Source organism: Nelumbo lutea, chromosome 5 (assembly GCF_056320005.1).
Source record: "Nelumbo lutea isolate HS-2025 chromosome 5, American lotus-T2T, whole genome shotgun sequence".
NCBI classification, from domain to species: Eukaryota; Viridiplantae; Streptophyta; class Magnoliopsida; order Proteales; family Nelumbonaceae; genus Nelumbo; species Nelumbo lutea.
In genome coordinates this window covers 8062733-8090612 of record NC_142688.1, presented here as the reverse complement: position 1 = coordinate 8090612, position 27880 = coordinate 8062733, and the positions used below count along the sequence as shown (strand labels likewise).

The following is a 27880-nucleotide window of genomic DNA, read 5'->3' as shown; positions in this document are numbered from 1 at the left end:
TATTCAGGTATCATAAAAAGCTTGTTTCTCGCTTTACTTCCCAACCCAACAGAATTTCCTATTTGACGGGTAACTATTTTCGTCCGTCAGATTGGAATCTACCATCATCCTAAGCAGTGGTTCGTCAAGTAGCGTAGGCGACTAGGCGTTTAGGAAGTAGGGTTTCAATGAGAACTATAAAAGCCAAAACGCCCATCTCTTTTCTCTCGCCAGAATCTCTCCTAAAGTTCGAATACTAGCGATTAGGGTTTTCCTCTGCAACACAGTGAAGTAGGCAGGGAGCGATGGGTCACTCAAATGTATGGAATTCGCACCCAAAGAACTACGGTCCTGGATCCCGCGCATGGTGAGGGTTTTCTTCTGGATATTTTCTGGCTTGAGCCTTAGAATTGTTGTAGTTGAAATGCGTAAACACTTTCTATACTATATTATTTGTTCCATAACAGTCCATCTATTGCGATATTCTTCTTTCTCTTTTAATATGCGAGACTAACCCCAAATTTCTCTTTCTTAAATATGAGACTTACCACAAAGAAACTTTAAACTGGTGTGTATGAATGATTTGTGTTCTTTATGGGTTTCATAAAGAAAGCTTTGGGTAATCGTTAAGGCAGGATTTATCGAAGATTGATACTCGTTGAAAGTTTGATTTTACATAGCCTCTTTAAGCAAATAGACTTCATAAATTGACTGACCAACTGCTTTACAAAACTGAAATAAACATCTAAGGTTTTGATAACAGATATGGGTAAAAGAGACAAATATGAGTAAGATCCAAACAGCAACTTTAGATATTTTTTTAAGAACAGGGTCCAAATGTAAGATTCAAAACGATACTCTTGTGGGTCATATACTCATATTATATATAGTAAGATTTTCAGAACTATAGTATTTAAACTTGGTCAAGATCATATGCAAGTGGTTGCAGGACATGTAACCTGATTGTTAAGATATTTTTTCTTTGTATAAGCCATGCGTTAGCAACCATGTAAATGGTGTAAATTGCCCTCTGTAGTTGATAAATTATCGTGGTTTAGTAGTGACTAGAACCGTTATCCACCTTTTTTTTGTCATTTTAGGTCCCTTTAAATCATTAGTATTATATTGATTTTCACATTTAAAGTCAATCAAGGTCTTATTTGTGCAATGTCCAATGATTTCTATTATCTGGATGCAAATCACACAATTGGTTCAGATGGAATAATGCGATCGATGTACATTTGTACTTAAAGTTGCCGGAGCCTTGTGATAATGATCCCTGAATTTGTATTTTCCATCTAATCACAGGTTGCAAAAGTGTAGTTTCGAGCAGAAGCTTCAGTGGGTTGGGTAGGTGTTTTGTCAGTGATATAGTGATATTAAAGTGCCCAGAGCCCTTATCAACATGATCCCTGAATTTGTATTTTCCATCTAGTCACAAGTTGCAATAGTGTAATCAAAAGTTCCAGTGGGTTGAGTAGGTCTTTTGTCAGTGATATACTGATATTAATTTTTTTTGGTTTTGTTCATGAGAAAAAAATGTGTTCCACTATTGCAACTTGGTTATGTGGTTAGCTTTTGGGAATGCCAAGACTTAAAGAGTTTTTCATACTTGGTGAGGTTATCTGGTTATTTGCATATTTCGAATGAATGATTTTTCACATAATCACTTGCTCGCTGTGTAGCCAATACGCGACAAGTACCTACTCTACCCATCAGAACCCAAGCTTCATTTCCCTTTTTGATTGCTGTTCCGAATCCACATGTCATTTTAATAGGGAATCTGTGGTTATGGTAATTAAAAACTAGTGTGCCGTGCATTGTGGTTATCACTGGCACCTATAGCTACCGGGTCACTTGAATGAGTAAATATTTCTGAATTCAACTAGAGCTATTAATTTATCCTATTGGCACCTGTAGACTCATGCAAGGTCACACTAATGTATTGTAATGATGTACATGATGATTTATCCTATTGGTTATTTCTTCTGTATGATGATTTTTTATTTATCCATTAAAGTTTGAAATTAGTTGTTTTGGATGCATCATTGTTCATGAATTCGTAGCCTACGTGAAATCAGTATTGCTATTTGAGTAAATCAAATGCGCAGATATCGTTAAGATTTTTAGCAAGCTTTAATTGTTCTGATGTTTTTTTTTTTTCAATTTGTCAGCCGAGTGTGCGGGAATCCTCATGGACTGATCCGGAAATATGGACTTATGTGCTGCAGACAGTGCTTCCGTAGCAATGCTAAGGAAATTGGCTTCATCAAGGTGAGTGAAATTCTAGTTTTCCCTTAATATATTTATTTCAGTTAGAACTCCATCTATTTCTAGTTTAACCTAATGCTAGTGTCTGGGGTTGCATGTTCATGTTTCATGCTTGTTTAAATCCCTAGTAATTTTTGATGAATGCTAGTAAACGTGTTTACAGTTTTTGTATCCTTTTGCTGGGACCCCATGAGGCCCAGCTTGTTCTTAGGCGTAAAAATGTTTGCTCACTCTCCAACATAAAAAAACTCGTACTAAACACACAGGATTCCTTTACTCTGTATTTATAACGGTTAATAAAACCCTGGGCTTTTTGCTGTTTGTTTGAAAAAATTGTCCTTGGTAGTTTATATGTGCCTAGTTTAATAGTTCTTTGTAATCCTGTTGAAGACCTCAAGTTAATTTAATGTTAAATGGCTTGTGTCTTTTCAGTACCGCTGAGGAATGGACCATGAATGGAGTTGGCGGGATTTTCTGACGTATGGTAGTCTAGGCTTCGCTATTTTAATATGGTTGGTTGATAATTTTGTTAACGTGTACTGGAATTGGTTGAGACTTGAGAGCTTTATTTTTTGATAAAACATCTTTTTTTTTTATACTTAAGACGATATCCATTTCGTCCTCTAACTCATCTTGCTCAGCTATTTATTTTCCCTTTTGGCATCTTTTGGGTTGATCCGACCAGAAAATCAGATCGATAAATATACACGATTTGGAGGTTGCTAGATCATCCAATTAAAAATAGTGATGGGCCCGTTTGTTTTTTTCGTATTTCTATTTTTTTTAGTTTTTTATCACAATAAGAAAACCTAAAAGCATCATTTATTAGTTAAATGTGAGAAGCTGATTGCCCTGGTGCTCAATCAAATATATATTCCTGATCTCGTATCCGGTTACTTTTTCTCATGTTATTTTTTGGGTTGAGGACGGTGTCAAGTTTAATGCTTGCACATTTTCCTTCCATTTACAATGTTCTTTTTTTTTTTTTTGTTTCAATATCCAGGCATATCGAATTCCTTGTGGTTTTTGTCCAATCTAAATTTAGGGCTGTCAACAGTTTGGGTCTAGATAGAGTCTGACCCAATGTTGTATTGAAAGTTATATTTAGTTATTTATATAGTTACTTAAGATTTAAAATTTGATGGTAGTATCTGAGAAAATTATGAAATTATTTATATGGTAATAATTAAATATTTTTATTTTAAGCATAAAATATGATAAATAAAAAATAATAAAAAATATGTGGACAGCCAATAATTGGAACCAACCCAACTATTTATCAGTACAATATCATGAATCGCAACTGTTATAAACTTATAATTAGATTGTCGGTTTGGGACTGTTGGGTAGTAGATCCCACAACCCATTGACAGCCCTAAATATAATTTTGTTCGATATAATTAAATTATTGGTGTTAGAGAAAGGACCTCTAATCTCTGTTTCCTTTGTCCATATTATGGGTTTGAAGTTCTGATCACTGATCAGTAATAAACGAAAAGATTCTTTTGTGGAATCAGGCAATGTGTTGTGGATAACAGATTCGAATTTATATCGTTTGCTACTTTCTCCCAATATCGAGTCTTGGGATTATCATTAAGAGATATCATCATTTTTGGAATTATCATTAAGAGATATTTCCAATGCTGTGGGACGCTGTTCCATCTTATACCCCTGTGTATGTAATATGTAATATGTAATCTAAAAACGACAAGCTTCCCATCCAAGCCATAATCCAACAATTGGTACCATATTTTAGCAAGTAAAGTAAATAGATAAAAAGGTGAAAATGCATAAACTGTGAAGTTCTAAACTAAAAGATTAGATTTAAATTTAAAAATTAAAACATTTGAATTAACTTCATTTAACAAATATTAACTGATTATATATGACATGCTGATTTTATTTTATGATTTATATGAAGCCATGGCAAGTATAGACACTATATTAGTAGAAACGTTATCGGAGGATGTATTTTATTTTATTTTATTTTTTATTTTATAACTTTTGTGCTTTATAATGGAGGACTGATTTGACGTTTTAAAACGTGACGCCGTTAGTGTTGCTTTCCCTATGACTGTATTTGGATTGATGAAAAATAAGAGAAATAGAATGTCGAGGGATATTATATTGACTTCTCTCTCCTTTCTCTCTCTTCTGTTTCTCTTATTTTGTGAAAATCCAAACATAGCCCAAGTGCAAACAGATTAATACAAGCTTCCCCGGCTTTTGTTTTCTAAATTGAATCGGCTTTAAACCCAAAAGGCCCCACGGCTTATGATTTTTACCGGTTCATTTCTGATATTGATGTGATGTCATAAATATATTACTTATTATAAATATAAAATTGGAGAAATAGTGAAAATATATGAACATCTTGAATAATCCGCGGTTCAATCAGTTTTGACCAAAAAATAGAAAAAAGAATAAACGGCCAGCCCAATTTGGGAGAAGATTTGGCGACATATAACATGAGCCCCATTAGATTCATTAGGTGGGCTCTTTTTATTTTCTGTTTTGTTTTCTTTTGGAAAGAAACGTTTTTTTTTGGATTATTTAGAGGCTTTGTAATCCTCTGGATTGCGGGAAATAATCAGACCTTACATTTCTCTTGCTTATTCTTGTCTTGGTTTTCTTTTCTTTTCTTTTCTTTTGTCTTCTTATTCTCCTTCAATTAAATTGCAGTTGCAGTAGCATTCCAACTAGGGGTGTCAATCGGATTGGATTTGGTCCAACAGGATCCACTCCAATGTGAATCCATTACAAATGGACCAGGCCCAATCCAATTTAATGAATATTTTTCACCAGTCCAATTGAATGTATGAACTGTTCAATATGTTCAATTTTGTTTTAATTTAGATTAGTTCTAACCAAACTTGGTCCATTGACACTTATGTTCCCATTTTCTATCAATGGATTAGATATTAGCTCAATCCAACCCAATCCAATATAAATACATTACGTATGGAATGGATCCAAATTAATCCAATCCAATAAAAACTTTAGATCATTAAGTCTGTATTGATTCAATTCAATATGTCTTGTCAGTCCATCCAATCCATCCAAATTGCTTTTGGTTTGGACCAGTCCATTAACACCCCTAATTCCAACTAAACAACTTTCAAATGTGAGATTCGGGAGGTTGTTAGTTTAAACATTATGAGAACAATATAACACAGACGGAACAAAACCAAACCTTACAACAATTAAAAGAGAGAAGGAAAGAAAAGAAGAAAAAGAAAACAGAAAAGCAACTTACATCAAAATATATTTTCATTTGACACATTCCTCAAGTTTCACAGTTGAAATTGGAATCAGAATCGGAATCAAAATCCTTTAGAATTGGAATCTGAATGGTCTATTCCCATAGTCTGTTTGGTTTAGACAGGAATGGGAATGGGACTTAGAATCCGCAGGAATGAGATTTCATTAATTCATTCCTAAGAGAGGGGCAGGGAATGGCCATTCCCTCAAATGGAGGAATGCCATTCCAGCAGAAATGGGAATGGGATTAAGGGCCGGGGCCCGAGAGAGTCGGTGTCTGATCTTACCACCAAGAGCTTGGACTGGAGTTACGTAGCTATTGGATCATAGGCAAACAACAAGCTTTAACATAAATAGAGAAAATTCGTTAATTGGATGAAGTTTCAATTTATTGCAAATTTCCATTTAACTAATGCTTTTATTTTAAGGGAAATTGTCTTAAAACTCACCATTACTTTTCAGAATTTCTCTTAAATTCACCATTACTTTTCAAAATGTCCAAGGAACCCATGCCATTAACTTGACCTTAAACAGACTAATAGATATTAGTAACTTACCATTTTACCCTTTGTTATATTTGACCCATTTTTCAATATTTGAGAAATACCCTTGTTATTATTTGACCCACAATGCACTTTTCAGTTGGGCGTCTAAGGGCATTTAGTCATAAAAATATGTTTAATAAGGCTGACTCACCATTCAGGGGTAGTTTGGTCATGAAAATTACATTTGTGCTCACATAGACAACTTTCAATGCACACTAACGGTGCTGTAACCAATAGTGGGTTTGGGAAAACAAAAACTTACTGACATGATTCCGGATCTCCTGCCCATGCCTACCCACAATACACAATCCCCTATGAATTGGGAACATTTCCCCCTCCATGATATTATGGAAAAGATGAGATGTTCTCTATGTATGGATAAACATGGACAGAGTTCTCATGGGCAGGAGATTTGGACTTTACTGACATGGGTCCCTGGACATTTTGAAAAGGAGATCGGATCTGCTCCTTACACAGCGCGCCTCCCTCCGATATCACAGCACATTTCAGCCATCCATTCGGAACATCTTCCCATGAATTAAAAATTTACAAGTAGGGTTGTTCCAGATGCACTGCCGAAACATGCTGTGAATTGGTGTGAGGCGTGTTCTTTGAGGAGCAAATCCAAACTCTTTAGAAAGTCATGTAAATTTAAGAGAAATACTGAAAATTCATTAGACAATTTCCCTTATTTCAATAATAAATTATTCTCAAACCAATAAAATATTTAAATGGCAAGATGATTGTTGATAAATCAAGGTGATCACAAAACACACAAGACAAGCGCTCTCCCTCTCTCTGCCCCCGCTATTGCATTTAGTAATTACTAATTACAGACCTACAGTTGGTGTATAAGCAGCTTCTCGGTTTCTTGCACCATACATGAGAATATCTTTTTTAGTAGTTGATAATCACGTCCAAACAAGTCGCAGAGATAGTACAAGAATAAATTAATGCTGCGATTGAAAATCACGTAGATATGTTGATATACATTCCCTTCCATGCATGGAAAATTAGATATTTTCCAAGTTCAAAGCTTCTTCTCACTGAAATGGAATGAGTCCGAGGAAGTATTCTGATTTGACCAGCTATTCTCCATCACATCCGTGACAGACTATCAAGATCAAGAAACCCAGGATAGAAAATTATCCACTTGGGTTTAATCAGATGAGAGGCCACTGCACAGTTGACAATGTTTATCTCAACTACTATTCAAAAGAAACAGCAAAGAAGATAAATTTGGTCAAAACCGGTAATGCAAACCATTGAGAGTAGCCTACAGATTGTTTCTGCACAATCAACTGATAAGCATCTACACAATTTAGTTGATATTATTGAAATGTAAAATCTGCATTCATAGTTAACCAGAAAAGAAATGATAAACTTAAGATTTCATTGTTTCGAGTTTTGGGTAGGAGGGTGGTAGTATCTCAGCATTTATTTTGAGAACTCTCTTCTGTTTCGTGCCAAAAAAATGTCATCCCATGGCTTCTCCATTAATGAGAACTCCCTAAAATAATACTTCAATAAATTAACACAACATTATTAATTATCTATTATTAATGCAAATTCTCTCCAAACATTCTTGGAAAATTGAACCATCCTTAGCTTTTGTTTTTTTTAATCAAAACTTCAATGCAAAGTCAAGAAATTGAAACCAGAAACCAACTAGTTGTGGTCATGAAATGGATGGGGAATGATCTTCGTGTGTCAATTCCCAATGTTTTTCTTCACAATCCAATAATCTTCTGACCATATTGATTATTTCTCCTATAAAAAATTACAGGAATTTTCATAACAATGAGTTGAAACCACTTGGACTGCATTCAGGATTTAATTACCAAATTTATCTACTTGACTACTTCATTGCAAGTCGAAAGATTTTGGAAATTAAAACCACCCTTCGTTGTCTCCATCACTCCGAAGACTAAGCAAATCTGCTTTTCACTAAGCCATCACATATAACGCTAGATCCAAGAATCAGTATTGCATAGTTCAATTAATTTGTGGCTTTAAGCCTTATGCTCAGAAAGAAACAGAAATATTATTTAGTTTCGTAAATGATTCCTGGAAGAGTAATAATACCTGAAAGTTCATATTTTTCCCGTATACCAATCTGTAGTGTACAAGAGAACCCTGCAAATTGCGCTGACTCTGAGATCACACACACTTCCTCACACAGCTCTAAACACAGAAACACGAAGATATACATTACATTCGCAGAACGCGAAGCATAAAGAAACACACGAGGATATGTCCAATGCAACGCTACGGCAACAAAGGGGGAAAAGTACTGCTCAGTTCTCACACGAGAGAGAGAGAGAGAGAGAGAGAGAGAGAGATGTACATGGAAAAAATGATTAGGAGAAAATAGATTAAATTTGTGAAACTAGTTGAAGCCTCTCAAAAGAGAGCATAAAAGCTATGGATCGTACACTTCTGGAGAATAGAAAAAGCTGTGGAATGAGAGACGACGAAGGGGTTTACAGATTAAAGAGTAAAAACGAAAAGAAAAGATGAGAAAAAATGTTTCAAGTAGGGACCCAAGCAGTAGCAAACACAACATTGTGTCCTTTCCATGTAAGCACAAGACCTTCATCTTCTGCCTTCTTTAATCCCCAACCGGCGGCATGGTCATCAAGCATGCTCTTGACCTCTAAAATAGACTCTTCGCTAAATGGGATTCCCCGAAAATTTGCATTTCTCATTCTCTGAATCCACCTGCTTTTGGGCTCCAGACGTTCGACCCTCTGCACACCCTCTTGTGCAATCACATTCTCTATCTTCCAGCATATATCCGCTTCGTACCACTGCCTTTGCTTGCTCCCTCTGGGAAGGAATGTATCCACCGTATCGTAAGGTATCCATAGATAATTAAATGCTGATCTCAATCTACAGACCAGGTTGTTTGATGTGAAATCTGCATCTTCATCCACTACAACAACGACCGTGGGCTCTAAACTGCGAATCGCTTTAAGAAACATGGTTCGAAGAGAAGATGTAGTAGAAGACTCGAAACTGTAAGGGGTTACACCGAGGGTTTCTTCTGGTATGTAATGAAGCATCATGTGACAGTTTACAACGAGAGCCTCTCCTTCGCCTCCTCCTTCAGCAAATACTAGCTGCTGCACCACACGAAGTTGTTCAATCAAAGATGCGAACCCATCAGAAGAACTGGAAGGAATCACCCTGAACTCCATCCCTACATTCCGAGACCTCGCAAAATTCACCAGCCTTGAACCCAATTCCTCATAGGATAGGTCAAGCAACGGGGGGACATCGGTGGTGGCGCCGGCGACTGTGAGCTTGATAAAGGGTGGACCCTCTGGACGGTTTGCAATTGAATCAATTAGTGTTGGGATCTGCATGCAGTGGGTGGAGCTTAGATCAATGATGTGGACCACAGAGAACCCTTCGATGGCTTCTAAAATGGCAGCATTAGCTGCGGTGAAGCCAAATCGATGCCACGGGGTGAGGTCAACGAAGCTAGCAAGCTCGATAACGGAGAACTTGTGGGCATGGAGAGCTAGGTTAGCGTTGGCGTTGGCCATTGCTGTGAGCATCTTGCAACTTCCTGTTTTTGCTGCACGGACGATAAGAGCTCGGAGGAAGCCACAAGTGAGGCGTTGATTGGAGTCACCGTCCGGAGGAGCGATGTTGTTCAAAACCCAGAGGATCTGTTGGGCTAAGGTGGCATCATTGCTATCAATTGCGTTCGCACAGTGCACCAGCAGCTGCTCCATGCAATTGGCATCACCGAAGTTCTCGAGAGACTTCGATGTCGGAAATCCAGGCCAAGGCCGGGTTCTATGAAATGGGTTCTTGCTCATGGTGAGATCTGAATAAGGGTTAATTGCATATTGGTGCAAGGATGGTGGAAGTGGTGTTTCAGTGAATTGCAACATGGGGGAGAGAGAGAGTGTGTGTGTCTGTCTGTGAGCTTGAGAATGAGAGAAAGGTGTATGAGAAGAAGAGAGAGAGGAGGAGGAGGTAGAGATTGAGAATTGAAATCAGATTTCAGAAGAGAGCAGAGTGAGAAAGAGACCAGACTAGCGGCGGTTCCATTGGGAAACGATCCGTTAGTGTGAATTCAGTATATTTCGGGAAAATTCTGCATTTGAAGAAAGCAAAATAGACAGTTCAGCTTTTTTTTTTTGATAGAAATCGAAAGGGTCTACACAAGACGGGGTAGCACGTCCTCACAAATCAGATATACAAATAAAAGTTAAATTCCATGGAAAGTCACTAAAAAAGGACTGTACATTGGAGTGGGAAGAAAACCCATATCCCCAAAACTTAGTTGAAGTCAAAATCGGAAGGAAAAAAAACGACGTCCCTCTAAACAAAATCAGCTTTTTCAGTAATAGGATGGAGGGGTGCAATGAGGCTATAGAAGCAGCGTTTGAATAACCTTTTCATGGACAGAAAAGGTTCTGTTCACTCTTCTTCCCTTTTCCTTCATTTTTTTCTTCTTTCGTCGGAAGATCTATGGTAAAAAGAGAGGGTATTATAGAAGAGAGGAGGTGGGCTTCTGTTGTCTTCTGGGGTCATGTGAGGTGGCCGGCCAGGGAGTTGTCTTGTTCTGGGGGTTGGGTTTTTGTCATGTACTGGTAAGGATTGAGAGGAAGACTAATTTGGCTCACTCACGGGGTATGATATCATGAACAAATCATTTCTGCAGTTTCTGCTCTCTCTCTCTCTGAGAAAATTTTCATGAAATTTGAACTTTGAAATAATATAAATCTTTGAACTTTATAGGGATTTAATAGGTAGGCTTGGGTCATAGATTGATGGAATTGATTTGATCTTTGTAGAAGAGTGAATTCTTCCTTATTAGCGTTGACAACGACACTTTGTCTTTTTGATGCACGTTAAACTGTTAAAATATTATGGCCCAGAGTGCTCTCTCTCTCTCCATGACATTTTTGATTTACATGGAGTCCGGATCGTCTACATAGTTACTACTGATAAGTCACAAATACTTGGGCACCCGACGCATTATTGTGAACAAAAATCAAGACAGAGGGTCCTAAAATTCTCTCTCTCACGCACACACAAAAGGCCTTTAACATTGACAAGACTCTCTCCTGCTTTTGTACATCTTATCCCCTGCACTACTAGTTTTAGATGTCCAGTGGTAACTCGGATCTGAAATGCATGCACACAAGAGGATTACAATGGGTAGTAATTTATATATATATATATATATCTCCAGGTTCGTATGAAGCGTAAGATTTGGTCCATATCTTATATTCCTTCACTTGAGCCTTTCGTCCCCACAACCTGAATACCTGATGTATTCCTTTTGTGCCCTTGGCTCAAGGACTGGTCGTCCATTTCCAATGGAACCCCACTTCAAATAGACTACTCGGCCATGCCACCCAAGCCAAGAAAGATAATATCAAGCTAGCTAGTTTCAATCCAAATTGCACCACATGCCTGCCTCCCCCAGCACCCTGGTCCACCCTCTAATTTGACATTTTCATTCTCCTTTTTACCTTCTATATATTTACTCATTACTCAGATTATCTTTATACCCAGCCTCCTGGTCTGGATGATTGAACTGGGTAGTAGCTAGGGTCAGTCCCCCAACCCAGAAATCATGCTCCTACAATTGGAATCTTTAATTTTTGCGTATTGATGTGGATTTGTCCAACCACAGTTGCTCTTAACAGAATTAATTGAAGAGATAAAACCGGCAAATTAGTTTAATGTGTCAACTTTTGGCTGAATATAAGCGTTGAAAAAGTATTGTTATACAATATATACATACAAAATGCTGTTTAATTTTGAGTGTCCCTTTGTTTATATTTTGATGAAATTCTCAATGAAACCGAAGGGTCATTGCGTGTATCAAATTCAAAAGGGGTGGGGTTTATGTACCGATACAATACAAGTTGGGTTTATTGTGTTAAGTAACTTCCAATTGAATCGAGAGGTTAGGCTTATTCTCGTTTGAAGAATATGCCAATTGTTGAATTGAATTGATCGAGTTGGCCATATTTCCCGTTCTAGGTATACACCATAATGCATGTTCCCTTGTACGTCCAAGAATGGTGAAGATTTTATAGTACTGTGGTTACGTCTTCTTCAACATTGTGCTATTATATTCCAACTGTGTTGCAAGTGTAGGTGTAGCACATATAATGTGCTTTTCACATTGTACAAATCGATGCTTAACCAAAAACAAATTGTACAAATTGATGCAGATTGAGAAGTCATGTTCCTTCCTTTCTCTCTGCACATGGTTCCAAGGTCTCTCTCTCTCTCTCTCTATATATATATAATTGTCTCTGTTACTTGATTTTCATCTACACATATACTACTCTGCATCTGCTAATAAGGTTGTATACTTTTATTTGACAGCTGATATCTTTCCATTATTCTTTTTTTAATTTGATTTATTTTACAGTTTATACTTCTCATACTCCACCTTGTAATGGTAAAAAATTAAGGAGACCAAATCCAATGGTTAAAACTTAAAATTAGATATACACCCCATTATATATGGGCTCTTTAATACTTTCTTGACATCTATAAATATCAAACCCTATTAAAGTATTGGGAAATTTAGAGTTCAGTTCACACCTCTTGGACTTTTATTAGTTTTTTTTTTGGGTTTTATTTACGGACACCTTTATATATGATCCATTAAACCCTCCTTGAATTTTGATTCTTTTCCTTTAATATATTGCATACAGCTTAATTTGGTTGTTCATATACTAGCTAGGAGGAAATATCCCAAACTTTGACCAGGCAAGTGGTTTCCATGACTAGTGTAAAGCCCTCCCCTTATGCCATCCTACTTTGTAGGTTTCCTATCAGATTCTAAGGTATTGAAACCCAGGATATAACTAACCCTAGCCAGCTAACTTTCCAAATTTCAAGGCAAACTGTCAAAGTATAGGGTAGGGATTGCGAGGAAGATGGTACTTTTTTCTCTCTCTCTCTATCTATTTATATATATATATACAAGCTTTCACTGTATGCTAGTTAAAAGATGCTAGCACAGAAAGCTGACTCACCTTTTTCGTTTTTCTTCTTTATTTTTATTCCGAGATAACAGTAGTACTTGATTTATAGGGTTTTGAAATAAAAAGTATGCAATGAGTAAACAAGGGGTATAAGAAGAATCTGAGGGAAGCATATAAGGAGAATCAAATACGTTAAGGTGGGAGGTTATAATAATTCCTGGATAGTGTGAGTTTTGAGGAGGATTCTTAGGCTTGAGATACAAGGACTAAAGGACGTAATGCCTAAGTAAACAATACTAGCCTGTCTTGGTCTTGGAATTTCTTACTAGAGAATAATTCTCTTGCATCCATGCTCGCCTTCAGTTTTCCTTCATTAAGACACCATAACAAACAAGGAACTACCCCCATTGAAATAAGAAAAGTTACCTTGTGCTTAAGGTTCTCTCTCCTAAACTTTCCTCACAATGACTGACCTGCTAGCTAGCTATTAATAATATATACTTGTTCTAAGCACACAAACTTATAGGGTTTAAATTACAATTTGTTATTATATTATTATTATTATTATTAAAAAAAAAAAGATCAGAATACAGAGGTGGTCTACTGGCCCAGTACATATTGGAAGCCTGCCAAGCGTATGAAGACACCATTTTCGGATGTCGAGCTACAAAGGACATTCCCTTTTTCATGAATTTCGATCTGGTAGCCATCATCGATGTGCTCTTTGTCTAAATCAAACCACCCAATCATTGATAAAGGTTATGGTCTTCTCTTCCTTTCCCCTTTATTGTTATCATCATCATCTAAACTGTATGTGATGAATTGCATTTAATTATAATAATATATATCTATTATTGTTTACTACATGTGTGTGTACAGTATATATTCAATCTACGAATGGGTTCCAAACTGCTGTATATGAGAGTAAGTGGCTCAGCTTTGAAACACATTAACCATGAAGATTGTTAAATGTTGCATTTGCTTTGTGGTCCAGCTGAGTACGTAGGACAACAACTGATCCGGCCGTAGTAGCTTCCTTCGATGCCAATATTATTCACTCACTCAATCGATCGAATACACACAGAGCCAGGCCAATTGTCACATGGGTCAGCTAGAGTTCTGGACCACGGTGACATTTAATTTGTATCAATGGAGCTTACTTAATTAGTTAAAAGTTTTTGTATTCATGTATTCCTGCATGGGGTGCGTAAATTAGATGAGGTGGTTGGATGGAAATAGGAGTTAAAAGTCTCGTGCGAGACAAGAAAAGTGGTGTGAAAGAAGCTACAAAATTCTGTGTAAAAATATACGGAAGCCACGGTTTAATTCAGGGGAGGAGTACGGTGGATTCTATGTGCCTCTTGGGCCGGAAGGAGTTGTTTCGGTCCTTGCATAGCTTTTTTATATTCCAGTCTCCCGATACGCACCATCAATCACTTTCTAAGCCAACGCATGCTTCATCTCCAGCTCTCTTTCTTTATTCCAGGCCTTGTACGTGCCGTGTGGAAAATTCAAATTTCTATATTCCTGATTTCCTTCAACCCAACTCGACAGTGGAGTGGCGCCACAGCCCACGGGTCCATTGTTTTCAACCCGTGGTCCAACCAGTTGGTCTGATCAGTTGATTCATCATCCCTTTGTTTTTTTTTTTTTTTTTTTTTGGGGGGGGGGGGTCCATTAGTTTCATTATTGTGTTGATCACTACTACCAAAAAAAAAAATATTGATTTGGTCGACAATCCATTAACCCATTCAGTTGAATCAAAGAACCATTCAACCCAATCAACTGGTCACAGATCAAACATTTATTTATTTTTTAAAATAATTTTAGCATTTTATCATTAATAACACTAATTTTCATTAATCACATTTATTGTTGTTGAATATGATAAAGAATATACAATATTAGAGATATGTTAAATTTTATTTTTTTTGTTTTACAATTTCCTAAATTTATATCTATTTTTATAATTTTCTTATTTACTTTGTGATACCACGTAATACTAACCCGTTTAACTCCAAACAATTGAACCACTGACCTTCCATCAGCAATAAGTAAAAAGTTTTGCAAACATTGAATAAATCACCATCATTTATAATTACCGTTATTATTTATCATGGTCTATAATGAAAATACTATATAAATTATTTTAATTTTCCTTATTATTTTCCAATCCATGGGTTTGAGAATGTGGATAACAATCCTGTCTCCCGAAGTAGATTTCCATCCTGTCCCTTCCGCTCGAGTGGGTTCCATCATCAAATATTTGCTATTGGATTTGAGGCCAGCTAGCTCCCAAGCAGCAGTCGCCACTCGCCAATAGGGACTGAGGGAAAATATTGGAGTTTGATTTTTCTTTTAAGCTACTTAAAATTGGTCCATATACTAAAAAATTTACAAGGAACGGGGGACCAGTGCAAAAAATTAGCATGGTGGTATCCCCATCTGAGGGGGATCTTTTTTTTTTTTCTTTTTTGCTGTATTTTTGCTTTTTTTTCTAGACGAATTTATGCAGTCAAGAAAGAGTGTATCACGTGGGAAGCTAGGTAGCAGCCAAAAGAGGTACATTTATTTGCCACATCATCCCACTCATTTCACAAGAAAGCCATTTCGTCATTCTAATTCTGGGGGGTTTAATTTAATTTCTCCCACATGGAAATCGATCGATATGAGCAATCTTAACCATTCACCCGGGACCGGGAGCTACGAAACCTTACCTCCCTTCAGCCCCATTATCATACAAATGGCCTGGCGGATGAAAAAAATTACAGAAAAGGTAGAAACCCTTTTGTTGGAAGTTTGACGATTGATGACCAATCTAATGTTTGCAATGTTGACTTAGAACAATTAGGCATGGACTCCCAACTTGGTTATCAGAACCAATTTAGTTTCATTTTTTATGTTCGTTATATAATTGAATTCAATTTAAGAATTTTGTTACCATGACGAAAATAAAAGCGAGAAGACTCCTCAATTTGCTAGCTCATATTTTAATGTTTGTTGTTGCTGTAATAGAATATGATCACTCAAGTGACAACAGACAGTGGCATTGCTATGGGTTGATTAATATAAATTTGTGAGAAATATATTATCACCTATATATATATATGAGTGTTATTTCAATTAATTAAAAAAATACATGTGTGATTAGTCATTATCATATATATTGATAGATGAAACATTAATTTGTATTGTATTGATGATCTCAAAACGTTTTTCAGATAGAAAAAATTTGTATTAATGGACTATATGCGCAGATCCTGCTAGTACGCCTGCCCCAGTTTACAACACGGAAGAAGCGGAGGTGGGAGGATTGATTGTCCCTCCAAGCAACCACCGTCTCTATGATTCAATTATGGAATATAGGGCTGTTCATAAGAAGGCCCAACTCGATCAAATCGATTAATTCGGACCGACCCAACTTGAGTCGGCCGGGTTTTCATCAGTACGGGTCGGTTTCGAGTTGTGCAAATTCCTAAACCGATGATTCGGATTGATTTTTGTTCTCACACAAGAAAACTGAAATCGATCCGACCCGAACCGACTTAGTTTCTAATTCAAACACGAAGTTCCAAAACCCATTAGGCCACCTAGTTTATGAATGGTTGTAAGAAACTTTGGATTAGTGAATAGTGATTAATGAACAACTTTTGTGATTAACTTTTCATTTAAATTTTATCATAGGAGATGTCTGAAATGATGTTCAATTTATGATTGTTTTTAAAATTAGCAAGATTTTATCACAGGGATGAACTTAGAATCAAAACCGACCCAAACTGACCCAACCCGATTCATACCGACCAAGTCGGTTTTGCTTAACACTGGGTTGGTTTCGGTTTCTATGTCAGGTAACCCAACCAGGTCGGGCCGGTTGGAAAAACCACAATAAACCGACCCAACCCGACCCGTGAACAACTCTAATGGAATATAGTGGACTAAAAATGTTAATTAAAGCATTTAGTCATATGCTTTTCGATTTGAGGCTAGCCACTTGGCCTCAGTCTAGCAGGTATCATGCAAAGTTGCAAACATGGAATTGCTAGCGCTATCGGTATTTGTTTGTCCCAATTCAAGTTCTATTTGGTTTGCAGGAATAGGGGTCTGAAATCGGAACCGGAATGGGCTATTCCGATTCCAATTATTTAATTGGGTGGAATTGGAATCTTATTTCTATTCCTGGGGAAATGGCATTCTCCCATTTGAGGGAATGGTCATTTCCTTCCTCTCTTTTGGGAATGAAAATCTTATTCCTGCTAATTTTAATTCATATTCTCATTCCTGTCTGAACCAAACAAATTATAGAATTGGGTCGCTATGATTCTAGAGGATTTCGATTCCGATTCTGACGACTAACCAAATGGACCCAACTTTGAATCCAATCCAATCTGGCTAAGGGTGATGCAAATTCCATATGTGACCTGTTTATAACGTTAGTTAATATTGGATCTGTACCTATCCTATACCAAAACATTTGTATAGAAAATTTAGGCTTAATTTGTATCCTCATTCACATATTAAAATCTATGCAGGAATATCCAATTTGATATCCTATTTCCTTTTGCAGGCCTGCTTTGCAAATTGCAAATTAAACGTGACTAGATCGTATTGTAAAATTGTAATAGCTGGTCTTTGAGTCACAATTCGTGTCCCACGGACTCTGCTACATATGTTTAACTCCTCAATTTTAAACTTAGCATATCTATGAAGCCCACTGACAAGCCTACCAATTAAGTTGCAATTTGGAACATATTTATCCAACCCACCAGTAAGTCCGGGTAACAAGAAGGCTTGCTCACATGTGTTCTGAAAGATATTATTACATTACCCATGGTGCATGTGCAAATGCGCTACAACTAGAGAGCTGTGCCTCTGCGGGCTTTGAGCTGACAAATTACATGCAGCTCACTGCAGCCCAGAAGTATGACTAAGTCCAACGCCTGTTCCGGCCCGGTCACAGCGCAAGATCTTCATTTGGTTTTATTTTTATTTTGGTTGGTAGCTACTAGCTAGGCTCAGGCTCCGTTTTGTATTAGTTGCAACTTCATTGGCATTGCAAATGAGAAAGAAAAAAAAAAAAAAAAGCGCAGAGTTTGGTTCTCTGTTATTTCGGATTTCACTCCCTTCGACTTCGAGTGGTTTTATTTTATTTCATCTATTGGGTGGAACAAGCAAAACAAATGAAAATGTGAAGCCTTTTAATTAGAACAAACTTACTTGTTCTTCTGTTTTGTATTACAAACAGTGGCATCAAAGGCATCATTTGCCAAGTTTAATATTTAAACTAAACTTCCCAAACGGAGCCTAAAAAACCAAGCTGGGGTTAATCCAAACTGTAATGAACAAAGAGCATGGCCCATTGGCCATTGCCACCACCCATGGGCCATGACCCAACGCTACATATTGCTAGTAAGACTCGGCAACAGGCACTGCCACTCCCTGCTGTCAGTCATCAACCACCTTGACCTTGTGTTAGAGCTTAGCCCACAGTTTTTGGATTCCCAGGTTGATTTTCATTACACTCCAATCCAATTGACACCATTCCCAAGTACCCTTTTTGTTCGAGAGTACTCAACTAAAATCAGCCCAGTTTCTGGTAGAGCTGTAAAGCCCGGACCTGGCGTCTGTCAAGCACTGCCCGTTAAAGCACCGGCAGCCCGTAAACGTAAAGTCGTGCCATGCCGGCACCGGGCAGGATGGACGAATCAATTTTCATTCGTTCCTACCTACCTACCTACCAACCTATGATTTTCATCTATATCATTAATTTATAATTAATATAATCTTTTTCTTAATTATTAGTATCTATAATTAATATAATCTTAATATTCAAAACTTAGTATATTAATGAGGGGGAGGGGGCTGCAAAAAGGATTTCTGAGGGGGATTGCAGTCCAAAAATCCCTATATAATATTAGTGGGACCCGTGTGATACACATGAAGATCTAAAAGATTCAATAATTTTTTACTATTAATCAATTGATACATTAATAAAAAATTTTGTTGTTAATTAATTAAAAATATTCAAAATTATTGTTAATATTTAAAATTTTAATAATTTTATTTTTATTTAATGCTGATTTATAGAAAACAATTATTGTTAATTTAACAGGAATAAATATTTTTTTTAATAAATTTAATTTTATTAATCATTTGTAGTAATTTTAATATCTGCTATTATTTTCATTATTTTGAAATAAAATTTTGACTTACTTTAAATAAATAAAAATAATTGCAAAAGCTAACATTTAACTTTATTAATTTCATTAAGAATGAATAATTATATAGGAATGGCAATGGGGTGGGTTCTGGGTGGGGCACCCCATCCCCATCCCCGTCCCCGTCCCATAGTCAAGACACTTTAACCCATCCCTGCCTCGTCTCCGTTGTTGGGCAGGTTCAAGGCAACGCACCCACTCCCCAGGAGGGACAGAGAATCCTTGAATTTCCCCCACCTCGTCCCTATTGTTAAGTGGGTTCAAGGCAAGGCACCCACTCCCTAGCAAGGACAAGGAATCCTTGAAATTCCCCCTCTTCGTCACTAATGTCGGATGGGTTCAAGCCAAGGCACCAACTCCCCATTAAGGACATGGAATCATTGAATTTTCCCTGCTCTAGTCCTGGTGTTGGGTGGGTTCAAGAAAAGGCACCCACTCCCCCTTTGGGGATGGGGAATTCTCGAATTTCCCTACCTCATCCCAAGTGTCGAACGAGTTTACGGCAAGGTACCCATTCCTCGTTAGGGACGAGGAATCCTTAAATCCCCTCCTCATCCTTGGTCTTGAGTGGGTTTATGGCAAGGCACCCACTCCCTATAAAGGATGGGGCACGAATTTCCCTGCCTCGTCCTAGTGTCAAGTGGGTTCAGGGCTAGGCACACACTCCCCATCAGGGATCGAGAATCCTCGAATTTCCTTACCTCATCCTTGGTGTCAGGCAACTTCAGGGCAAGGCACCTACTCCCCATCAGGGATGGGGAATCCTCGAAGTTTCCCCACCCCATCCCTAGCGTCAAGCGGGTTCACGGCAAGACACCCACTAATTTGTGTAATTATTGGTTCAAATTACAGTTTCCCCTTTTCCATACTCATTTAGCTTTAATAATTTTCAATAATTTGTAATGAAAATTACACAAATTTTCAATAATTTTCCAACATCTATCAAATGTAATAAGTTTTCCTATAATTTCCAAAATATTCCAATAATTTTCAAAAAGTATTTACTACATTTTAAATAAACTTTCAAAAATTTCCCAAAAGTACAATAATATACTTTTATTTTCCAATATAAATTAATTAATAATTTCATTTTCCAAGATTATAATATTTTATTCCTCCATCTACATTTGGTTATTAACTATAATAATAGCAATAAATAAAATTTTATACTTTTTGATAATTATTAAATACAATTCTCAATTTTATAGAAATTAGTTAAAGAGTTTTCAATTTCTATAAAATGTTGTTAATTAATATGAATGCAACAATATTTACCTAAAATACATTAAAAAGTCATGATGAATTAATTAATAACAGTATTTATTAATTCTTGGTAATATACTAATGATATTTATTAATTTTTGGTAATAAGAGTATTTAATACTCATTGAATATGGGTTGGATTAAATATTAACCGTATTTAACTATTTATTAGTTAATATAAATATCTTAAATGAGAGATTTTATAAATATTGATTGGGGAGTGGGATAACATGATACATTCCTAATGGCTTAGAGGAGATATCTTAGGACAGAGATTTTATGAATATTTTTAAATGGTTGTGTTGGGAATAGAGATGGAGAATTTGGTGACTTGGCTTATTTGAAGTGGCGGGAATGGAAGAGGAGAGAGAGTAAAGGAGAATGTAGGGTGGGGGTAATGGGGCAAGGAGAAGCATGGTAATGTGGACTGTCTTGAAATATATATATATACTAGCGAGGACCTATGCGATGTATGGGCTTTGTTAAACGAAAGTTAAACAATAGACGTACATAGGAGTATATAATTGTTTTATATTTTAACTTTTTAATAACCAATCCAATCGAACTATACTCGAGTTGGCCGATTTTCTAGTATTTCAGACCGACTTTGGTTTACCAATAACTCGACCAAGTTAGGTTAGTTTCGATTTGGCCATTTGTAAACCGACCAAAACTGAACTGACCCAACCATAGATATATATTAATATTTTATATTTTAAATATAATTTTTTAATATGAGAAAGTGAGAAAATCCCATATTTCGTAGTCTAAAATATTTTATACCATAAATTTAAAAATTTTAATAATATAATTGTAATTTATTAAATTTAAATTTAATTTTAAGTTTAAATCTTTTGAACAAACAAACCAAACTGAAAATAGAACCAAACAGATACAACCCTAATTGGCTGATTTTCACTAATGGCTAATTAGTTTCGGGTGACAAACTCCCGACCTAACCAAGTCAACTTAGTTAGCAAAACAACCTACAATCGAACTGAACCAATCGTTGAACACTCCTAATTTCAACTAAATTAATAGTCTAATATCTAATAAACAATAATAGTTCAATCCCCAATAATTATTGAAAATATATAGCCAAAATACACAATTATTGAAAAATAAATTTATAATGAAAGTACAATAGATATCTAATAAAAATACAATAATTAAAAGAATACAACAAATACTAAAAACATATCAAACTAGTCAATAAATAGTGTAATCTCAAACAATAGTTTAATCTTTAATAAATATTAATCAATAAATTATAAAAGTACATAATTACTAAAAAAATTATAACAAAAATACAATAAATACGACAAATTAAATTTCATAAGTTAAATAATAATTTTGTTAATATGCAATAATTATTGATAATTTACGGTTAAATAACAAAACACAAATAGATTTATAAATAATTACTAAAAATATATTTATCAAAAAATACAATAAATAATTAATGAAAATAAAATAAATACTAATTTTAGTGTATACATAAATAAATAATGAATATACACTACTATTGTAAAGTTATTACTAATGAATATTATTTTTTTGAAAGTTTTTTTCTATAATTATTAATTGATATAAGTGAAATTAGTTATTTACAATGTTATTTAGTTATTTAAATAATATTGTTATTTAAAATTTTAAAATATTAATTATTTCTTGGATTTAGTTTTTAAAATATTAAATTATTATTAATATGAATGTTATGAAATCTATTATAATTATTTGTCTACTTTTAAGAATTATTTTAAATATATTATATAATTTCGTTATTTTAACAATTTAAAATTTAGTCATGTTAAATATTTTGTTATTTAAATATTTAAATAATATGTAAAATATATAAATTTTTTCATTATTCTAATTTTATTTATTTTAACGTTATCATGTAATATTAAATATTTTGTTATATAATTATTTAGCTATTTTTAATGCTTTGTTATTTTAGATGTTTAGTTATTGAAGCATTTGAATAATGTTTTATTTTTAATGTTAAATTTTACTATTTGATTGACATTTAAATTCAATAATTCAGCAAATTATAATTTATATTTCTACTACATACTTTCATGGTGAATTTCGTAAAAATATGGAAAATTGAATAACATGAGTATTATTAAATCTATTATAATTAATTTTTGTGTTTTGAATAAATATTTTAAAGTTAGTATTTATTTATTTTTATAATATTTAAATAATTTTAAAAATTTTAATTGAAACTTTCTTTAGATAGATGTAGATAAAAAGTGGGGAGAGGATAAATAGGAATTAGAGATGGTTTAAGAGAAAATCTCTCTACTAAATTAGAGATATTTTAAGTGATAAATAGGAGTTAGAGATAATTTAGGAGATAAATAGGAATTAGAAAGAATTTAGGAGAAAGTGGGGAAAGTGGTGCCACTTTGCTAAACATTAGAAAAGTAAATCCCTTTTTTTTTTTATTGTTGTTAGAAATGTTTAACCCAATGTTATTTGCTTATTGGTTTAATGGGTAATGATCTGGAATTAAAAAAAAAAACAAAAAAAAAAAACAGAAAAATAGGAAGAGTGCTTGGAGCAAGGAGAGGCATGGTTAGTGAAACTTTTAAAATTATTCACATTTTTAAACATTTTTATAATATTAGTGAAAATTAAATATTCATGAAAAATACATTGACTTTTTTTTTTTGAATGTTTATTAGAATTTTACAATTTAATAGAATTTTCAAGGAAATTATTCTTATCTTCAGCTATTTATAGAGAATTTCAACATTTATCGTAGTTTCCAATATTTTATAATCTTAATGGAATTTCCAACGAATTTTGCATATCTTCAGATATTTATTTGAATATTCAGAATTCAATAATTTGTGAAAATTAAATATAATTATTTTCTGAAATTAAACGAATTTATCAAATATTGATGAAAAATATTTTTGACTATTTTCTGAAAACCAATGAAAATAACTTATCATTTTATTATTATTATTATTATTATTAAGATAATAATAAAAAATATTTCATGAATATTTAATAATTTCATTAATTTTCTGGTAATAAAAAATTAGTATAAATTGATTTTCATTAACGATAGAAATTGTATTGAAACGTTCTGTAATTTTCAGATATTTAATCTTAATTATTATTCATTAAAAAAATTCAGTTATTTCAAAATTTATTAATTTTTTTAAATATCAAAATAAATTGATATTATAATTATTGTTTAGATATTTCAGAAATTATAGTTTAGTAAAATATTCCAATAATTGTTAAAATGAATACGCCTATATGTGCTAAAATATTCCAAATTTTTAAGAGATAAAAATTAGTAAGAAAAATTAAGAAACAAAATTATCTGAATTATTAACAAACAATAATTAATTAATGAATTAGAATCTTATATATATATATATATGAAAGGGGTGGTCTCCCCTTTCGCCAAATGCAGTAATTTAATTACTGCCATTATCCATTATTTACATACTGTAATAATTATAATCACTAATTATAATAACAGTAATAATTTAATTACCGATTCTAATTAATTACCCATTATAATTACTAGCCATTACTGCTTATAATTACTAATTATTATTGACTATAAATACCAAACACGATTTTATTTATAAATCCAGTTTAGATAAATATTGTTAGCTGTTTATTTTAACCCGGTTTTCATAATTACTGATTATTTGAGTAATTTAATAAATATATAATTAGTGATTATAATTAATAATTACTGTTATTATAAATATTGTGAATAAATAGATATTTACTTTAATTTTACTTTAAACTAAAATTATAAATACTGTTAATAAATTTAGTAACTGGGTTTTAATAATTACTGATTATTACAGTGATTAAATAAATATATAATTAGTGATTATAATTAATAATTACTGTTATTATAAATATTTTTGATAAATATATATTTACTTTAATTTTACAATAAATTAAAAGTGTAAATACTGTTAATAAATTTAGTAATTATTGTTATATTAAAAATAATTAGAAATGTTATTAAAAGTATTTTTATTTAATAAAATATTATAAGTACTTACTATTACTAATAAATACTGTTAATTTAATTTAATTTTGGTAATTGTTAATTTAATGAATATTGTTAATAAATCCTATTCATAAATTTAATAATTACTGTTATGTTAAAAATAACTAAATAGTATTATTAAAACTATCATTACTGATTATTTAATAAAATGTTATAATCACTTACTATTATTGATAAATGATGTTAATAATTAAATATTTAATAAATAATATTAGCAACAATCAACAAAAATTATGTTTGTCTTTTTGCTTATTGAATTTCTTTGGTTTGAATTTTTGGGTTTTGTGCTTTGAAGATTGTTACATATTGTTAGTTAAAGATGCTATTTACATTTTGCTTAATGAATTGTTTCAAGGTTCTAAATATCACCACAGGCCAATATGCCTTGTGTTGGTGCTTTCTTTTATGTTTATTTATTTTTTCGAAATTTGTTCATAGGGGCCAATTTAAGGCTTGGCTACCCCCAAAATGTGATACAACCTCCGTAAGGGGCATATCAGGAAGCCACTGATATGATACGTATCGACCGATACATGTTGATACTTTGTACCTTGAATTGCTTTGGTTTACATATATAGATTTTGTGTTTTGAAGATCGTTACATATTGTAAGTTAAAAATATTACTATTTGATTTTTTTTTGAAATTTGATAACTGTTATACCTAAAATTATCAAATAACGTAAAAATAACAAATACCAAATAATTATAGAAATTATCAAATATAAATTAAAAGAAATTACCATTATTAGACATCATTACCAATATTTATAAAAAAATTACTAAAAACAAATCAAAAGAAATTATCAACTAAATAATAATATTATTAAAACTATCATTACTATTTATTTAATAAAATATTATAATTACTTACTATTGTTGATAAACGCTGTTAATAATTAAATATTTAATAAATATTGTTAACAAAAATAATGTTTATCTTTTTGCTTATTGAATTTCTTTGGTTTAAATTTTTGGGTTTTGTGATTTGAAGATTGTTTGATAATGTTAGTTAAAAATGCTATTTGCATTTAGCTTAATGAATTGCTTCATGGTTCTAAATATCAATATGGTCCGATATGCCCTATGTTGGTGCTTTTTTTTTTTTATGTTTTACTTATTTTCTTTCGAAATCGATTCAGAGGGGTCAGTTTAAGGCCTAGCTACCCTCTGAACCAGTGGCTGACCCGATACAACCCATGTAGGGGTGTATCGAGAAGCCACTGACACGATACGTATCGGCTGATACGTGTCAATACTTTGAACCTTGAATTGCTTTGGTTTACATTTATAGATTTTGTGCTTTGAAGATTGTTAAATATTGTAAGTTAAAAAATGTTGCTATTTGATTTTTTTTTTTTAAATTTGATAACTATTATACCTAAAATTGTCAAATAATGTAACACCAACAATTGTCAAATAATTATAAAAATTATCAAATATAAATTAAAAAATTAGCATTATTAGACATAAACTATCATTGTTTATAAAAAAATTACTAAAAATAAATCAAAAGAAATTATCACAAATTAGTAGACTTTAGGATGATAATTACTTGAAATATCAAATAATATAATCCTAAAACATTAAAATAATTTGCCAAAAATTATCATAAATTAGTAGAAATGTCCAAAAATAGCCACTAAATTCCATAAAATCGTTAAATTACTATAATTTAACAATAAACTATCATATAATAAATATAGTATTAGTATATACTTACAAAGAAATTAGTATATAATAGAAATTACCAGAAATTAGTACAAATTGTGTAATAGAACTAATTTCCACTAATTGACCAATAAACTATCATATAGGAAGTATAGAAAATAAGTATATATTGACCAAGAATGATCATAAATTAGTATAATAGAAATGACCAGAAATTAGTAGAGCTTAGCCAAAAATAACCACTAATTTTCATAAATATATTTACCAAGGATTATCATAAATTATTATATAATAGAAATTGTTAGAAATTAGTAGAAGTTAGGGAAAAATAACCTCTAATTTCCATAAAATATGATAAAATAGATGAAATTAATATAACTTTGTAAAAATAACCATCAAATTCCTAAATTTAATAGAAATTAAGATGATAATTACTTCAAATTATCAAATAATGTGAACCTAAATAAATTACAATATTTTGTAAAAAATTGCATTTTGTTTTCCCATGCATCAGACGGGTCCCGCTAGTTAATGATTAATAAGAAACTTTAATTAATCACAGAATCATTAACAAATAATAACTAAAAACAGAGGAACCAAAGAAGGATGAGGATACTACATTAGAACCCGACCCGGTTACCCATTTGGGTCATCTTGTTGACCCGATTAACAGTTACACCGTCCACTCAATAGAGCGCCGACAGTAATGCTTTAACTTTTCAAGACCTCTCGTGTGGACGGTGGAGTACTTTAACATCTTACATTTGTTACATCTATTAAATCAATTCAAGCAGTGAAGTGAAACAGATGTAATACTATTAACCAACCGATACAAAGAATTTAAAAAACATCCGTTACCGTCGATGACTATAACAGAATGATAGGATCAAAGGAGATCGTTTGAATGATGATTATAACAAATGATTTACAGTCGTTGATTGATTGAGTGATGATTGTAACATGTTTGGGTATTTCAATTTAGCATCTACGGGAAAAACTCACTGGGTAGTGGAAAACGATATCTCAAACAAATAAAAAAAAAAAAAAAGAACAGGGTGGTCTTTGAATTACAAAACAAGGGCGTGGTGGGTCCGAGGAAGAACAATGTGGGAATGGAAGAAAAACTGAAACTGAATGAATGAATGAATGAATGAAGAAGAGAATAAAGAAAGGAGGAGGAGAATGTTTTGGAAGGTTTCCTACTAGAGACGAGGTGATTTATAATGATATCATACCATATCTTTTCTGCATCATAGATTTTAATTTTATACTTTCTGATTAATATCAGAATGTAAGTTAAAATTAAGTTTTCCTTAATTAATGTAATGCCTCCTAATGATATATAATTTAAAATAGGGAAAATTTTATTTTAATACTCTGAATTTTGGGTAATTTGAAGTTAATATATCTGAGTAAAAAATCCGAATCAGCGATGCTGTGGGTATATTAATTTGTTTAGATTGATTTAACCATTGTTCTCTATCTTCATTTTTGAGTTTAGAGAATGGGATAAAGAAGTAGATTTTTAAAATCAAATTGGACAGGGAGCCTTCTACATCTGGTTCCCGGGTCAAATGGTCAAATTGTTCTAACTGAATAAACAGCCCATTCTGATAAAAAATAATAAAAAAATAAAAATAATT

General features: G+C 33.2%; 2 protein-coding genes across 2 annotated transcripts; one reads left to right on the top strand and one right to left on the bottom strand.

Annotated features, from left to right (window-relative positions):
* Positions 1-208: 208 nt before the first annotated feature.
* Positions 209-2877, top strand: LOC148850151 (small ribosomal subunit protein uS14z/uS14y/uS14x). Its single transcript, XM_088946973.1, has 3 exons — positions 209-346; positions 2154-2253; positions 2683-2877. Exons 1-3 carry the CDS (start codon positions 285-287, stop codon positions 2689-2691), a joined length of 171 nt encoding a protein of 56 aa, XP_088803099.1. The 5' UTR covers positions 209-284; the 3' UTR covers positions 2692-2877.
* Positions 2878-8400: 5523 nt separating this feature from the next.
* Positions 8401-10594, bottom strand: LOC148850150 (scarecrow-like protein 32). Its single transcript, XM_088943046.1, has one exon. The coding sequence runs from the start codon at positions 9959-9961 to the stop codon at positions 8588-8590; it is 1374 nt and encodes a 457-aa protein (XP_088799172.1). The 5' UTR covers positions 9962-10594; the 3' UTR covers positions 8401-8587.
* Between the last annotated feature and the right edge of the window lie 17286 nt (positions 10595-27880).

Excerpts from the sequence above, each read along its gene's own strand:
- LOC148850151 (XM_088946973.1), top strand. The coding sequence starts at position 285 with ATGGGTCACTCAAATGTATGGAATTCGCACCCAAAGAACTACGGTCCT. Across the intron at positions 347-2,153 it reads GGTCCTGGATCCCGCGCATG|CCGAGTGTGCGGGAATCCTC; the intron begins GTGAGGGTTTTC and ends TCAATTTGTCAG.
- LOC148850150 (XM_088943046.1), bottom strand. The coding sequence starts at position 9,961 with ATGTTGCAATTCACTGAAACACCACTTCCACCATCCTTGCACCAATAT.